At 51.7% G+C, this 16,641-nt stretch overlaps 1 protein-coding gene across 3 annotated transcripts in view; it reads right to left on the reverse strand.

Annotated features, from left to right (window-relative positions):
• Nucleotides 1–457: 457 nt before the first annotated feature.
• Nucleotides 458–16,641, reverse strand: part of HEXA (hexosaminidase subunit alpha) — a 32,624-nt gene continuing 16,440 nt past the window's right edge. Inside the window, exons 6-14 of one of the 3 annotated variants that reach the window (XM_032769416.2) lie at nucleotides 15,430–15,531; nucleotides 13,855–13,987; nucleotides 12,516–12,696; nucleotides 11,723–11,809; nucleotides 10,317–10,389; nucleotides 8,806–8,986; nucleotides 8,248–8,338; nucleotides 2,758–2,862; nucleotides 458–2,121 (exon numbers count right to left, since the gene is read on the reverse strand). In XM_032769416.2, the coding sequence (XP_032625307.1) occupies nucleotides 2,058–2,121; nucleotides 2,758–2,862; nucleotides 8,248–8,338; nucleotides 8,806–8,986; nucleotides 10,317–10,389; nucleotides 11,723–11,809; nucleotides 12,516–12,696; nucleotides 13,855–13,987; nucleotides 15,430–15,531 (1,017 nt within the window). In that variant the 3' untranslated portion in view covers nucleotides 458–2,057. Of the gene's footprint in view, nucleotides 2,122–2,757; nucleotides 2,863–8,247; nucleotides 8,339–8,805; nucleotides 8,987–10,316; nucleotides 10,390–11,722; nucleotides 11,810–12,515; nucleotides 12,697–13,854; nucleotides 13,988–15,429; nucleotides 15,532–16,641 lie in introns of those variants that run through there. The other 2 variants (XM_032769423.2, XR_004372188.2) reach the window with 2 other exon arrangements.

Here is a 16,641-nt window from a genome sequence, read left to right on the forward strand (position 1 = left end):
GATTAGGCTGTTTCAACTGTTCTTACCCTGTAGGTCATGGCACTGCCCAGATTGCTACCTGGAAGGAGCATTCTAATATGGAAAAGGTTGGGACGTGCAACACTATTTCATATTATAATGCAAGGTCCCTGGAAATGCTCCCTCTCCTTCCCTCCATTTAATAGCACCCTCCATGCATATGGGCCAGTACTGAGGGCTTCAGCTCAGCAGTGATTTTCAAGCTTGTTTCATTTGCAAACCCCCAAAACATTTCAGATGAAGTTGTGGATCCCTTTGGAAATCTTAGACAGACTGCAGACCCCCAGGGGTACATGGACCACAGGTTGAAAACCACTGGCCTACAGAAACAGCAGATCTCCCAAGTCTGTCCCCTAGTGGTGACAGGAAGGACTGCAGACAATTATCCCTCTAAGAATATACTCTAGAACTAGAGATGAAAAATAAATTGAAACTCAGCCACGTCTGGATATTTTTAATGAAAATGTAACAATCATAATATCTGAACAGTTGAAGAGAAGTGACAGCCAGAAGTGGCTCATTTAAAGCAAAGTTGCATAGCATTCCTACAGTGCAGCATCTTGTCCAGTACAGAAAAATTAACCCAAAACCAGATACCAGTTAGACTTTCACCAGGAGATCCTAGCTGTCAAAGACAAGTGTCTCAACTCACTGATCATCTAGTGAACAGCTGAGCTGGTCCCTACCTCTACAAGTGTACAATAAATTCAAATGAAGACAAGAAGATGATAAATCTGAGCCAACCCTTGCTGCAGGGACTCCACCGGGAGGTTGGATACACTGACTGAATCCTGTGTGAGGCTGCATACCCAAAGGGACTGGCCAGTGAGGGCCCAAATGGGATTGTAATATCGTTGGGCAATTCCCTTAGAGCTTCCTAAAAAGGAGAAGGCGAGAAGGAAGCTGAGGGAGGAATCTGGAGTGATTGCCTCATAGAGGCTTTGGGGGGGGCCACTCTCTTGAGACAGGCAAGAGAAGGCAGCAGCATCCAGGGTAAGGAGCAGAGGCAGCGGTATGAAGAGGAAAGCACAACTGGGCTGTAGGCAGAGTGGTTAGGAGGAACAAAGGAAAAAGAAACAGCGGAACAAACAAGGGCTGGGCTGAATGGCCTGGGGTAGCCAGTCCCCACTAACGGCTTGTGCATTGGTGTGGAGAAAATCGTACATGCCAACAGTGTGTCCACACTAGGAAACAAGGGGGGATGTTACCACACAGTAACAGTTTAGCATGGAGAAAGTAGTCTGTAGTTTTAACACCTTTAGTGGTCAAGGTAAAAGCTAGGTAGGGCCTAAGGTTTCATCTGACCAACTAAAACTACAACTGCCTGCCCCACTTGGCTAAACCCCTTGTGCCCCCAAGACCTGAGACCAGTCATAAGCTATATAGTTATGCACATAGCACAAGCCAGGCAAGCCTGGCTTCCCAGCAACATCATCATCCTCAGGCATGTCCAGGACAGGGAGCAAACCCTGAGCTGAGGCCTCTGCTCCCAGAGGTAGGCAGGCATGGAGGTAGATGGGAGTGGAGTTGTTCTGCTGCACTAGGAGTCGGATGCAGTAGCAAAGGCAGTGCACAGGCAGGGCAGGGTCTGCAGGTTCCCATGCTGGTGGGAGGTGGCAAGTGTCTGCTCTGAAGTGACGCTCACACTGGTACTGTGGTGCTGCATATGTCACTACAAGGTAAAGAGGCTTTGTAGCTGCCAGCCCGGCAGCTCCAGCCTGGGCTCTTCTACACACCAAACCCTGTGCATCCCCAGTGTGATAGCTGACTGAAGCCCAGCAAGCTATCCTGCTGCAGATGGGCCAGGAGCCTCACACAGCCTGCTCTAGCACTGGGACAGACTGGAGAGGCACCTTCTCTCTTTGGGACTCCTTTATTGTATTTAAAATTCTAACAGTAGAAAAAAGGCAAAGTATCTAAATTGGCTCATTGCAAGAACAAGAGCAACAGGGATGCCCTGTAGCACATGGGAGCAGTTATTATCCAAGAGACACACACAGCATGCAGGGCAAAGGGGTGGGGGCAGCTGAGCTCTCCATTCAGAACCCACTGTATTCAGCATCACAGTATCCTGTAAAGAGAGGCTGCGCCGGGATGCCTCGCCTGGAACAGAAGAGACATAGGGATGTTACACAGAACCCAGGCATTCAGGCTTCCAGTCCTTAAAGGGGAAGGAGTTACTCTAAACCTTTTGGTGCCCTGATGAGGGTGATGTGCTGAAGTAAAGGGTTCATTTCGTCTCTCCCCGGCATACTGAAGTTTTGAGGTATCTGATGATATTTTAGGTCTCAGGAAAGTGAGAGTTAAGATCAGTTTTCACAGGCTAAGCAGGGTGAAGCCTGGTCTCTACTTGAAGGGAGACCCTCAAGAAAAATCCACAAGAAAAATCCACATGCTACAAGAAGCAGTGCTGGCAACTCTGTAGGGAGTGCTCTGCCATTGAATCAGCACTGAACCAATGCTTCAGCATGGCACTAGGGGTGCCGTGCTGCTGCGTGGTGCTATCTACCAGAGTTGGCCAACTAAGGTCCTGACCACTCATGGGAATTAATAATGCCATGGCACTTTGCATAACTCCAGTGCCCTGGTGAAATCCCAGCGCCCAGTTATGGTCTTCCTCCCTAAATCCCCTAGCAGTTCCAAAGGGCCTGCTCACTGCTGCACCACTCTAGAGGTGACAGTGATTTCCTGCGTCCAGCTCGGGTCTTGGAGGAAAGGAGCTAAGCCAGTCACCATTACCTGAGCAGCGTGCAGCGGAAATCTGCCAGTCGTATATATGCATCTTGCAGATCTCTCACCGTCTTATTGCTCCACAGCCTCTCAGCTATGGCCCCAGCTCTTGGCCTTGAGAAAATGAGATGCAAAGATGTGTTATTCTATGCAGGAAGTCAGAGGGCTGCTAAAAGCAGGGACTCCCAAACACTCCTGCACTGAACTGTGAGATGAGACTTTTCCTACTGAGGCAGAAATGCAGGGATGTCAGCAGAAAAGCTGGACTAACCTCCTGGGGAGCGCAAAAGGCTCCAATAGCAATCCCTGGGAGTGGAGAGGCATTACCAACACCCAGGCCGCTATACTTTGCTATACGTGGGGTCAGCACAGACATGATTTAACTGAACAAAAGCCTCTCCAAGGCCAGGAAAAATTGGAACAATGATGGAAGAGGCTGGGGAGCTGTGAGAAGAAGAATGTCAAATATGCCTTGAATATTATTAGTAACTATTAGTCCTTAAGACCTTAAAAGAGAAAAGCAACCATTCTATTCCATTCTCCATGGCAACCAGGATTGCAGCTACTACCCTTTTGTCTGTTCCAAATGTTAGTTCCTCCTACAGCAGATGTGGGCAAACTACGACCTGCAGGCCACATCTGGCCCATGGGACCATCCTGCCCAGCCCCTGAGCTCCCAGCTAGGGAACCTAGTCCCTGGCTCCTACCCTGCTGTACCCCTTCCCTGCAGCCACACCGCCACATGGGCCGCTGCTCCCACTGGGCAGCGTGGGGAGCACAGCTGGCTCTGGCCAGGTGTTGCGGCTTCAAGCTCCTGCTGCTGGTAAGGAGGCGGAGAGCCGGGGAGTTGGGTAAGAGAGCGGGGCGTCCTGGGGGGCAATCAGGGAGGAGGGAGCAGTTGGATGGGATGGAGGATCTGGGGGGGTGGTCAGGGGATGGGGAACAGGGAGGGTTGGGAGTGGGAGTCCTAGGGGGCAGGAATGTGGATAGGAGTCGGGAGAGTAGTCAGGGGACAGGGAGCGGGAGGGATTGGATGGGGGTAGGATCCCAGGCGGCAGTTAGGGGTGGGGGTGGGGGGCTCAGGAGGGCAATTGGATAGGTGGTGGGAGTCCCAGGGATTGGGACGTGGGAGGGGGCAGATGGGTGAGGGGGCCAGGATATTTGGGGAGACACAGCCTTCCCTGCCCAGTCCTCCATACAGCTGCCCAACCCCGATGTGGCCCTCGGGCCAAAATGTTTGCCCACCTCTGTCCTAAAGAAACTCAAGACAACAAGAGATTAACACGCACCTCCACAGTGCAAGACAGATAGGGTTAAGAAACCACAGACCCCCAGAAATAAGAAATAGGAAACAAACTCTGCAAGCTCTTGTTACTCAGACAAGTTCCTCTCATGACCTGCATGTGTATAGAGCATCTTGTGACACTAGGTGCCTGCTACGAACACCCCATTTCTCTTGCCCATCAAATCCCGAAGGAACACCTTGCTTTCCTACAGCAGTGACCATTAGCCTGTTTCATCCTAGGAGTGAATTAAGTGCCAGAGACTTTGGGGGGGGGGGGGGGGGGTGAGCAACTATAAATCAAATAAACTGTTCAAATAGTAGCTTACTCAGAAAACAAAAGGTTCCACAGGCCAAACTTCCCAATACCCCAAGAAATCCAAACCAATTAGCTTTCACCCCAAATTTGAAGCTGTACATTTGCTTGCTTTATGAATCAAATGCAACCTCTCTCCAGTCTTGTTCCTTCAAAATATTTTCTCTTGTATTGCAAGCCCTCAAGGATGTGAAATGCTGTAAATATAATCAAAGAATGAATGGACTAGGTCCACTAAATTTAGCAGAACTATAACGGATTTTGTTGGTTTTCTTTCTCAATGATTGTTGCACTCTGGAAGTGATATTAATTGTAAAGAACAAGGAGGAAAAAGCTCAGTGACAGATATAAGCACCTATACAGGGTACAGCTTTGAAATATTGAAAGAAATTGCTTAAAGGGGAGAAAAGTCCAGTTAACAGTAGGGATTAATAGAGAAATACAGTCCTTGAAATAAAGAACAAAAACCTCGGATAAAAAAATCTCTGATGAAAAAACACCATTTACTGGATATTGACGGAAGCAGCAGGAAAACTGAGTGCTGAAATCTGAGAGTTTGTTTGGTCAGTATCCAACTGGAAATAAGAGCCATGCCCCCTCCAACACTCCCTGTCCCTGAAAAGATGTAAAATTGATGTCACCGTGAGGCTGGGGCTCAGTTTGATGAACCTTCTCTCCAAAAAATGCTGGAGAAGTGAGATACAATACCAGACACCTGACCAGCCCCTGGAATGGGCAGACTCTCCCTTTCCAGGGTTCCCAGCACAAAGGAGGGGTGAGATTTCATTTCAGAGATTGTATTTCTTTCTGTTCTTTAAATAAAAACCTGAAAGTTCCCTTGTTGAGTCACCACCCCCTTCTAGTGAGACCTCAAGGAACCTGATATTGGATATATAAAATTGTCCTAAGAGAAACTCAAATAATAACTTGAAGCAATTGCTTTTGATGTTTTAAACTAGTCCTTTGTGTAGCCAAACACTAGGACCACACTGCTAAGATTGCCTTAAAACAAGTACATCCTAACTATTTGCAGAATTACCTGAAATAGGACAAATGTTCTACAGATACTAAAAAACTGTTAACTGAAAATTATAAGCATAATAAGAAATATTGGTTATTTGTACTATTCTATGGCATAAACAGCATGTTGTATTCAGCACACGCTAGAACTTCTGACATCTAAACTTGACTATAGACTATTGATTATATATTTATGTGGTTCTGGCTGAATACATAAACTTGTTGACTGGTTAAGAACCACTCAATGTCCTGATTAGAAAAGCACTGTCCCAAGGTAAAAGTAGATCTGAAAAGAAGGCAGTGTGAATGAGTAAGCTAGTGCTCCCTGTACTCAATAAAAAGGCGTTCTCTGCATTGTTTTCCATTCCAATATTGGCTAGAGCATTTATTCAATTGGCAAATCTAGTTTGTTAGATTTCAGCTTTAAAATCTAACTGACACCTGAGCACATTAATAACATTGACCCATTCATGCTTCCAAGTCATTGGGAAAGCAGAGTGTCATTTGCCTGCAGGATTAATGGTGTGGCTGCAGCTCAAGCCAGCACACCCAAACTAGCTTTAATCTATCTAGCTCAGGGTCCAGATTAGTGAAGCTGGGAGCATGAACTTCAGCACAGGCTGTACAAATCTTTCCACAACTGCCATGGCTTCGCTGTTACTGGTACCTGAGCTAAATTAAAGCTAGCTTGGATATGTCTACACGTGTGGCAATCACACCCTGTGATTGCAGTGTAGACAGACCCTAGAAGGTGGGTGGTGGGAAAGAGGAGAAATAGGAGTCTCTTAGCAAACAGGACGTTATGCTAGTCCACAGCCAATACACTGAGTGTACTTAAGGAAACCCGCCTGTTGGTTCCTCACAGATGTTCCTTAAACACACAGCACACTGCTCGTGTGCACCAACATGCCTATCACTGCCATACCTGGAAACAGACTGAATGAGGTGGGATGGCAGAGCAGACAACACAGGATTACATGCTCACTGACGTTTTGCAGCGAAAACATGAGCCCCCGCCCCTGCGTAGTAAAGTGTAAGTGGAGAAGAGGAGAAAGCTGAGCTGAGGTTGACCAGTCTTTCTACAGAGAATTTAAGACAGGAAGGTTGGCTAAATCCTGCATAAGGGTCCCTGGATCAGGTATTGACCAACAGTTATATTCATTCATTTAGAGCTTCATAAAGAGGAAACAGCAGGAAGGAAACAAAAGGAGGATGGTAGCATGACAACCTCACAGAGGTTTTACAAAGCCTCCCTCTTGGGGGAGGTAATGAGTCCCATAGGGCCAGAGAATACTACTGACACCTCTCCTTTGCCAACTGAGCTGGGGGGCCTGGAGCAGGCCAGTTTGGTATGAGAATGACAGGAGCAGAGCAAGGTCACTGGGCTGGTGGGACAACATTTTAAGTCAATGAAATTATTTTTATAGTAATTTAGCAAGTGAGCGTTTAAAAAAAAAAGCCCTTGGAAAACAAGAGCTCAAGGAACCACTTTGGGCCCAGCCTATGGTAACAGCCAGTTAACTGTGCTCCAGAGGGAACTGGAGACTGTAAATAATTAAGGCCATTCAGTTCAACATAAGGCAGTTAGATGGAGGTGGGTTTCACAGTAAGGCACAAGGACCAAAGCCTGGTACCATTCAGCACCCAAAAGATGGGGACTCTAAAGCACTGAAGCAGAGCTGCTCATCTACAAAGGTTGCATGTGTGCCTACCACCCAGGGCCTGTGCATTTACACTGGATACATACCCAACTGGAAGGCCGCTATCTGCTAAGATGTGCCAGTACATCTACATTCTGAAAACAGGGAATCCTGCACTGCACAGTCTTCCTCCCATACAGCGTTGTGCTAGGCACGGGTCCCCTACACCCTGAGCTGCTGTGATGCACTCACACAACAAGGGGCTTCCCTTTTGCTCCCCTCTGTGGAGTTTCACTATATCCAAGCAGACAGCCATAAATTCAGGTTTATAGGTGAGCCAGCCACTACAGTGATGGGAGACAGATCAGGAGACCACCATACCTGCTGTACTCCCATTGAGACACAAGGGCCCAATTCTCTTCTTCCCACAATCTCACCCTGTTGGCCCCAGTGGAATGGAGTTCCCTGCAATTTACACAACTCAGTGGACAATCGGGCCAAGGACAGTTGCTCATGTTAGAAGAGAAGGGCTCATGCCAGCCCTCCACCATAGTATCATAGAATATTAAGGTTGGAAGAGACCTCAGGAGGTCATCTAGTACAATCCCCTGCTCAAAGCAGGACCAATCCCCAACTAAATCATCCCAGCCAGAGCCTTGTCAAGCAGGGCCTTAAAAACTCTAAGAATGGAGATTTCACCACCTCCATAGGTAACCCATTCCAGTGCTTCACCACCCTCCTAGTGAAATAGTGTTTCCTAATATCCCACCCAGACCTCCCCCACTGCAACTTGAGACCTTTGTTTCTTGTTCTGTCATCTGCCCCCACTGAGAACAGCCGAACTCCATCCTCTTTGGAACCCCCCTTCAGGTAGTTGAAGGCTGCTATCAAATCCCCCCTCACTATTTTCTTCTGCAGACTAAATAAGCCCAGTTCCCTCAGCCTCTCCTTGTAAGTCATGTGCCCCAGCCCCCTAATCATTTTTGTTGCCCTCTGCTGGACTCTCTCCAATTTGTTCACATCCCTTCTGTAGTAGGGGGACCAAAACTGGACACAATACTCCAGGTGTGGCCTCACCAGTGCCAAATAGAGGGGAATAATCACTTCCCTTGATCTGCTGGCAACGTTCCTACCGGTACAGTACAATATGCCATTGGCCTCCTTGGCAACAAAGTCACACTGCTGACTCATATACAGCATCATACACTGTAATCCACAGGTCCTCTGATGGGTTCTCTTACCAGAGCCTGGGCGTCAGGTTAGTTACATCCACAAATTCACCCCACATGCAGGCCTCTCCGCCAATCACCAGCGCCTTCTGCTCAGGGCTGCCTGTCAAAAGAGATGCTTGTTCAAATGACAAAGGACTGGAAGATGGGGTGAGACCCATGGAGCAGTGTGTGGCATGTCCCCTCTGTCTCCAGCCCACAGAGAGGAGTTTGTTACAGCCTCCAGCTACAGAGCCTGGCTCACCAGCTCAAGCTGTAGAGACTCAGGGTTCTGTCCTGAAGGTCCCCGAAGGCAGCCATCAGCTACACATGCTGAAAGACAGTTTGACTGGTTTCATGCCAGAGGGAGGTTGTTCAGTGCCCATCCCCTGACTGGCAGGACAGCTGCCAGTCACTGGAGCCAAAACCACAGGCATTTGTGCTCACTCGGTTCGGCAGTAGAAAGTTCTCGACTGGCTTGCTTGTTAGTTGACTGACCAGCCAGGATTGCCACATCACCCCGTTGACAGCTAGCTATGTGTGAGGCCCCGCAGGGGAGGCTGACACAGCCCACAAGTGCAAGGGACACACCTTCAAACTCCAGAGGCTCCACCTGGTAAGCCGCCTGCCAGTCCTGTCCATATGAGATGCGGTTGAGATACCAGGGGGCAGACAGCAGGGCCCTGTAACCAGCCTTGGTGACTCGAGCCACCTCCTGCTGGTACGGCCCAGCGTTCTCCCGCCACACATGGATGATGGTGTCCGGCTTCACCTGGCCACACGTGACAGAAATACGCATGATGCTCCATGCAAGGCGTCACCGTGCCCCACTCCCCTAGCACTTGAGAAAAGCCAGGCCGACAGCCCCCGAGGCAATCTGCAGCACACAGCACTGAAAGGCACACACCACCCACATGGAGACCTTCAGCAGGGACATGGGAACTGTGCAACCCAAAGACGACCCTCAGTTCACACTCCCCAGAGCCACATACACCTCTGAGCTGTACACACTTACCTCCTGCTAGCTCAACCCTGGACCCTGCAGCAGAAATGGGAAGTCACTGCTGCATTGGTAATGGCAAGAGTTAGCGAGATGATTCTTCTAGACAACCACACCCCAACAGCAATGCAGCACAGGCACGCCACGTCCTCATGTGAAACTGACCCCATGGAGGACATTTACGTCGTGCTTTCTACTCCACGCACCCAGCCCAAAGGGTAAACTAGGAAGGATGCTCTAGCAGTCAGGGCGCTGGACTGAGACTCTGGACTTTCTATGTGACCTCAGACAAGTGTCTGAGCTCTGCCTGCGCCTCAGCACCCCATGCTACAGCCCCTGCAAGCCTCCCAGTGAGAAAAGAGTGCGAGGTGCTCAGTTACTATGGCAATGAGGGCCAGGTAAGTACCTAGACAGCTCGCTCCCAGGGGAGTCCCTGCTCCTCTTCCCCTAGCTGACACCCTCTCTGACCCACACAATCCCCTCACGGTACCAGGCAGAAGTGGCTGGCTTCAGCTGGGGAAAGAGAAGCAGAAGGGACCTGGAGAGTGAGATGCTGGGAGTGCCTTCCCTGAGGGGGGAGCAGCGAGGCTGCAGCAGCAGGGCAGCTCTGAGTGACAGTGCCTGGCTGTATTCCTCATCCATCCCCACCACTAACAGGGCCATGGTGTAAACCAGCCCCTGCGCTGGCCTGGAGTGGGTATAGCGAGAAGTTGATACAGTAGGTTGTGACTGAATAGGTACACCTGAGGTGGAGGAAGCTATGGGTCCAAAGGGAGAGAGTGCCCGGGACAGGATCAAAGATCTGCCTCTTATGGGATCAGGCCACAAGGAGCCAGGGGAAGAGCCATAGCCAACAAAAGAGGGAAAAAGCCCCTGGGTGAGAGTGGAGAATTCCTGCCCCCCCTCTGCCAACCCCTGGCCCAAGAGCGAACTCAGTGCCTGGCAGAGCCCAGCAGGGGATGGGGCAGGAGGAGACCATGCAGTAAGCAGTCATCCCTCCACGCAGCCAGGCCCCTCCCTTCCCAAAACACACTGGGACACACTGCATTGGCTGTTGATGAAAGCCAGAGGCCTGTAGCAGGGAAAACAGAGCAGTTCTCACCTTCACACCATTATCAAACACCTCCTGCCACACCACGTACCCCTTGCCGTAGGAAGAGACGATATTCAGCAACCTGGAGCCAGGAGAGAAGCAGTACAGAACAAACAGGGACAGCTCCAGCCAGCAGAGTCCAGCCAGAGCCTCCATCACTTAAGTCACGGACTGTGTCTAGACCAGGGGTATCAAACTCAAATGACCACAAGGGTCACATGAGGTCTAGTGCATTGACCCGAGGGCAGCACCACTGACATCCCCACTCTCACTGCCCCTGGCCCCGCCCCCACCCCACCGCTTCCATGAGGCCCCCCCGCCCCACCTCTTCCCACCCCCTTCCTCAAAGACCCCACCCCAAAGCTGTCCCTTCCCTGTCACCAGGGGGTGCAGGAGGTGTGCAGGGTGCGGCAGGGGGCTCAAAGCAGGGAGTTGGTGTGTGGGGTGAAAGAGGAGTGCAGCAGGGGGTCGGGGTGCAGCAGGTGGCTCAGCGCAGGGAGTACAGGAGGAGTGTGAGGTGCAGCAGGGTGCTCAGGGCAGGGAGTTGGGGTGCAGGAGGGGTGCGAGCTCTGGCCCAGTGCCGCTTACCTAGAGCGGCTCCGGGGTGGCAGTGGCGTGCATCATGGCCAGGGTAGGCTCCTGGCCCCACGCCGCTCCACTTCACTCCAGCATCTGGAACCACAGCCGCTGGGGGAGCAGGAGTGGGCACAGAGCTCTGCTGCTGCTCCTCCAGGTACCTCCCACGAAGCTCCCATTGGCCGCGGTTCCCTGTTCCCGGCCAATAGGAGCTGCAGGGGGTGGTACCTTGAAGAGAGGCAATGCAGGAGCACTCTGCCTCCTCCCCGCTCCCCTCCAACCCAAAGGGTCGCGCTGCCAGCCACTTAAAGGAGCAGCGCGGGGCTCGCAGGACCACAGGGGGCAATCCCGCGGGCCAAATCCAGCCCACAGGCTTTAGTTTGCCCACCCTGGCCTGGAGGTAGGCAGAGGGGCGGAGGGGGGAAGCTTGGCGGGCCACACAAAAAAGCCCCACAAGCCGCCGCGTTTGAGACCCCTGGTCTAGACAGGAACATTACCTAGGCCAGGTGCTTACAGCAAGACAGGAAGTTACCGTGGTTCTCTCCCTTCCCCATTCCAAGGCAGGTCCTAAGCAGGGCTCCCAGTACACCCCCCACCCACTATCCAGAGCCATCACCAACCCTGGTCCCCTTTGGGGTAAACTCTCCACACAAGCCTGTGCGGAATAGGGTATGGTGGAGCCATACCCAGGTACCAGCTTTGGAGTGGTGGTGGGTATTCTCAAGGGATCTTTGCTCCCCAGGAGGAAATAGAGCAGTGGGATGAATGTATGAGCCACAGAAGACAAACTGGTTGTGCCGAAGCTGCTGCTCTCTGAAGGCCCCTGCCATGGCCCTCACCTCTGGATGTAGAAAGATTCCAGTTTGGCGTAGTCTTGGCCAAACCCCATCCACTGCATGAAGGCCTGGATTTTCGGATTCGACCTCCTGCGCGCCAAAGACAGGAGGAGTATGAAATCACAGGCCACACTGCAGAGTGTCCAGCACCCTGGGGACATGTGCCAAGAGTGACAGGAAGGACAGCAAGACACGGCGTTGCTATGCCACACTGCCCATATCTACAGGGTGGGTGGGGGATCGTCCCCAATGGCTGCAAGCCCGAGAGCTGTCTCTGGATGGGCTGGTGGTGTCTGCTTCTCTCAGGCAGCTGCTCAGCGCTAATGTCTCTTGCCTTGTGTAGTTTGACAAAGACTGGGGGCTGATTTGTTTTATTAGGCCAAGAGTAACTGCTAGTGAGAAAGAATGGTCTATGGCCAACGCACAGCTCAGGGGACCTGGGTTGTGCTCCCAGCTCTGCCACACACACAGTGTGTGACCTCATGCCTCTCTGTGCGACCTCATGCCTCTGTGTGCCTCGGTTCCCCCTCTGTGCAATGGGGATAATAGCACTGCTCTCCCTGTCTCTCTTTTCGATTTAGCCTGGAAGGTTCTTGGGGCAGGGACTGTCTCTTGCTGTGTTTACGTACAGTGCCTAGCACAGCAAGGTGCCAATCTCATTTGGGACTTCTAAGCACTGCTGTAATCCAGACCCTTCCTAGCTAGTGATCAGTCAACAGTCCAAAGCCATTTACCCCATGGACCCGTCCCTGCTATCCCGGCCCCTGTTGACCAGCTACAAAGAAGCATAACCCACCAGCAGGTGAAGTCAACCTCGTCGCCGCCAAGGTGGAGGTAGAAGTCTGGGAACACGGTGCTGACCTCCCTAAAGAGCTCTGTCATGAACTGGTAAGTGGTGTTGAGGATGGGGTTGACTGGCCCATAGGCCCCGGAGGGAATCGAACCTGCATAGCAGGGCGTCAGCAAGCCCGGAGCACCTGGGTAAATACCAAAGAATGCTGTATGGAAGAGTTTATGTGCCACCAAGCTCTGGGTCACTGGCTGGCCAATGCCGCCTGCTGCTCCCCAACATGGGAGGGGACAGCCAGGCAACTCCAGGCAGAGCAAACAAGGGGGTCAGGGAGAGGAGAGAGCAAAGGCTCCACCCAGGACAAGCAGATGCTTGGTTCGAACCGTCTTCTCCCATCTCATGCTTCAGTGACACATATCCCAGCGCATACCCCCCCCCCCCCCCCAACACCAAGCGAGCATGTCCCAGCCACAGATCTCAACACTGCACACAAGTGGACAGGGGGCAGACTGTGGCAAGAAAGGGGAAGTGATGTACCTAAGGTCAGCCAGCAGGTTAGTGGCAGGACTGGGAATAGACCCAGACTTCCGGACTCCCTGTCCAGTGCTTCATCCGGGTCAGGCAGCCTCAAGCATGCCAAGTAAGGCTGAGAACTATGCGGCTGCACTGGAGCGGGAAGCTGGATGCAGGGAGTCATCTCTGCATGATGGGAAGGGGCCAGAACCTGACCCCCCCTCCACACCAGGCTCTTAGCCTACGTGAGGAGATGGAATGGGAAATGCAACAGTTGCATGGATTAAGGTCCTACAAGGGGGCCATGGCTCCAGACTATTGTGCTCCCGAAGGAAAGCACAATACTAACCGGACTAGCCAAGATCTGGGCCTAGACTGGATTACAGGCCCACACACACCCCATCCTCTCCCTTACAAATTCAGTACTTGTGAAGCAGATTAGCAAGCAATGTTCTGAGACAGGCATGAAGCAGGTGTGTGCTGAGATGAGCTGAGGCATACTGGCAGAGGCGTTGGGGGCCCACGACTAGGATAGCAAGGATCCTGTAGATCAGGAGTGAGGTGCACAGTCTGGTGAGGACAGCACAAACAGCGCCTCCCTGTACTATACCTGGTTATATCCTCCCCCGAGTTCCTCACATCCACCAGACAAGCAGACATGATAGCTAAGAGCAAGTTATTGGCCAGGCCCAGGCTCTGACAAAGGGATGCACACACATCTAGCTGGATATCAGTGCTAAGACCTAGATCACTGAGACCCATCTTTCGGCACAACCCAGAATCCCCAACCCATCCTTCGCTCTGGGCCCCCTGGGCAGGCTCAGTTACTTACCTGGGCCCCAAGAGAGAGTGTGGCCAGGGGTGTCAAACTCCGAAATGACTCGGATCCCACGTAACCTGGCATACTCAATCACCAGCTTCACGTCGTTCAGCGTGTACACATGGGTGGCGGGATTGTAAGCCCCCTGGGAGAGCACAGGAAGCATAGGTCCCTACTACTCCAACGTATGCCCATTTCGACCCACCTCGCTCTACTGTTAGCCATCGCCACTAGTCAGCTCCCCGCTGTGCTGACAGGAAAAGCCCCGTGCCCGGCCCAAGCAATCTGTAATGACTGGAAAGCTTTGGTGCAGCGCACAGATATCTGCCTCCCTCCCACAACAGTACCAGCTGGGCAGCAGCCACTGCCAGCACCACTTCCCACTTGGGGCAGAGGAGTCTGGATAGACAACCCCTACCGAGTATCTGGCCGCACTTTATGTGCTCCCCCAGCAGGCCAGGGAATTCCTCCTGTCAGGCTGCTGCCCAGTCCGGGTTTCCAGCAAGTTTCCAGGAACTGCATAAGTATGATTTCCTTACATCTGTTCTGACACGGTCACGTAAGAATGAAGGAAGATGGGGAACTGCCCCTGGGGGACCCAGATCTGTCCCCAGGGCGGCTAACAAGGAAGCTCTTGCTCGTTACAAGTCACCAGCATTGCTCCTTACATTCTAGGGTGAAATTAGAGCAGGGGTTCTCAAACTTCATTGCACCGCAATCCCCTTCTGACAACAAAAATTACTACAAATCCCGAGGAGGGAGGACTGAAGCCTGAACTCGCCCAAGCCCTGCTCCCTGGGTGGGGGGTGGGCAAACCAAAGCCAAGGGCTTCAGTCCCAGGCAGGGGGCCTGTAATTTGCCCCCCGATGCCCAAGGCGGAAGCCATTGGGCTTCTGCTTTGTCCCCGGGCAGTGGGTCTTGGGCTTCCATAGTTTGAAAACCGCTGAATTAGAGAATGCAGCTCTTAAACTGAGGCCAGTCATGCCAGCTAAAGTGCAGCACATGGCCACGGTCTCTCCATTCGCAGCCCTGGACCTGCATTTCCCACTGTCCCAGCTCTGACCCGACACTGCATTGCCCGTGCACCTCAATCCTGCCCTAACCCTCACCCTACTATCCCAGCCCTGGATCCATCAGACACCAACACTGCCAATTATGCTAAGTTATGCATGTTGCGATTCAGTGATGCAAATATTGTCCAGGGCCTGGACTGAGATCACTGGACTCATTTCACTTGTGATCCAGGCTTCTATTTCAAACCTGATCTTTCCTTGCAACACAAAGCCAAAGAATGCATGATGCTGCAGTCTCCAACAGAGTGGGTACTAACAGAATCAGGTACCGAGGGCAGCACAGAGGTTTGGCCTGGTGGCATATGGGCTGAGGACCACTTTTTACATAGAGAGCACATGCACAGACATCCATCAGGAGAGGACAAGAATACGGGGCCCACTTCTCGTTTGCAGGACACGGGATTCCCACTGGTTTTAATGGGGGCCTCATATATCAGTGGTGGGAGAACAGGGCCCCTGGAGCTTGCTCTGACAGCATGCTTTAGGGTGCTGCACAGGAAAGTGGATGCACTACCTTTCGGCTGAGCTCCGGGAAGGCTGCGCTCTCGTACGGGAAGGAAGGGTCATCCACGATGTGCCAGTGAAATACGTTGAACTTGTTATAAGCCATGACATCCTGGGGAGCCATAAGAGAGCAACAGTTCAGATAAACACACCCATGCCCTACTCTGGCAGCTCAGCCAGCCTGCTTTCACACACCTTCTATGCCAAAGTGGCCTCCAAGCAGGGATCAGGGCACCCAGGGCTATTCCCTCTCGACTTCCATTTGGAACAAGCTCCAGTCACAAAGACAGGCTCATATACATACATGAGCCCTTCCTGTTCCCTCTGGGATCTGAGAATCACGGGGGATCTACCCACTGTCACTGGAAAGAGGTTCTGCAGGTCTGCCCTTGACACTTGTGAAACTGCCACAGGATCGGCACAAGAGGAACTGATGGAACATAACTGTGTTGCCAACGCAAGGGAATCCTGCACTAACCCGTTTACCTTGAGTTGGCAGGGCTACAAGCACAGTAAAGCCTGGGATTTGTCACTAAGGTCAGCAACTAAGACTCCAAAAATAAAGTGGGCAGACCAATAAGGGCCATTTTTCAGAGCCAAACACCAATCTGAGGAGTGGCTGGAAATATTCTATTTCAGACTAATGATCTGGGGTCCCTTGCTAAGGGACAGAGTTACACAGACCTTCCCATGGCTTCTTACGTTTCTCCAAGCCCTAGATCACTCTCGCCTTCCCTGTCATTTTCAGAGTCAAAGATTCGAAGGGCAGAAGGGAGCATTATATCATCTGGTTTGACCTCCTGAATAGCACAGGCCAGGGAATTTCACCTAGTTACTCCTGAAGCGAGCTCAAGAGTTTTAATCCATCTTCTCCTCCCTTAAATTGGGAATCATTTAAAGAGACACTAGTCCATCTCAAGACTGCCCCACACTTGTTCCTGTAAACCAAGCTTGTCCTGCTGTAGGAACTGCTTTGCATTTGGTTCTGTGAAAGGGGCGCCAGCATCAAGAGAGGGGTGAGAGGGATTAGGCCCGAGGAGGTGAACGAGTCCCTCATTTACAAAGATCCTATAAATAAGGCCAAGTAAGGAAATACCCTAGGCACAGCACAGAAAGGCCCCAGGGGTACTCCCTTTGTACAGAAAAGGGAAACCATGTAGAGGCAGGTGAGGCCCCTTCATTAGTCACACTGGTCTATAGTCCTTTACTCCTTGGGGCTGGC

This window comes from Chelonoidis abingdonii, chromosome 9 (assembly GCF_003597395.2).
Source record: "Chelonoidis abingdonii isolate Lonesome George chromosome 9, CheloAbing_2.0, whole genome shotgun sequence".
Taxonomy (NCBI): Eukaryota; Metazoa; Chordata; order Testudines; family Testudinidae; genus Chelonoidis; species Chelonoidis abingdonii.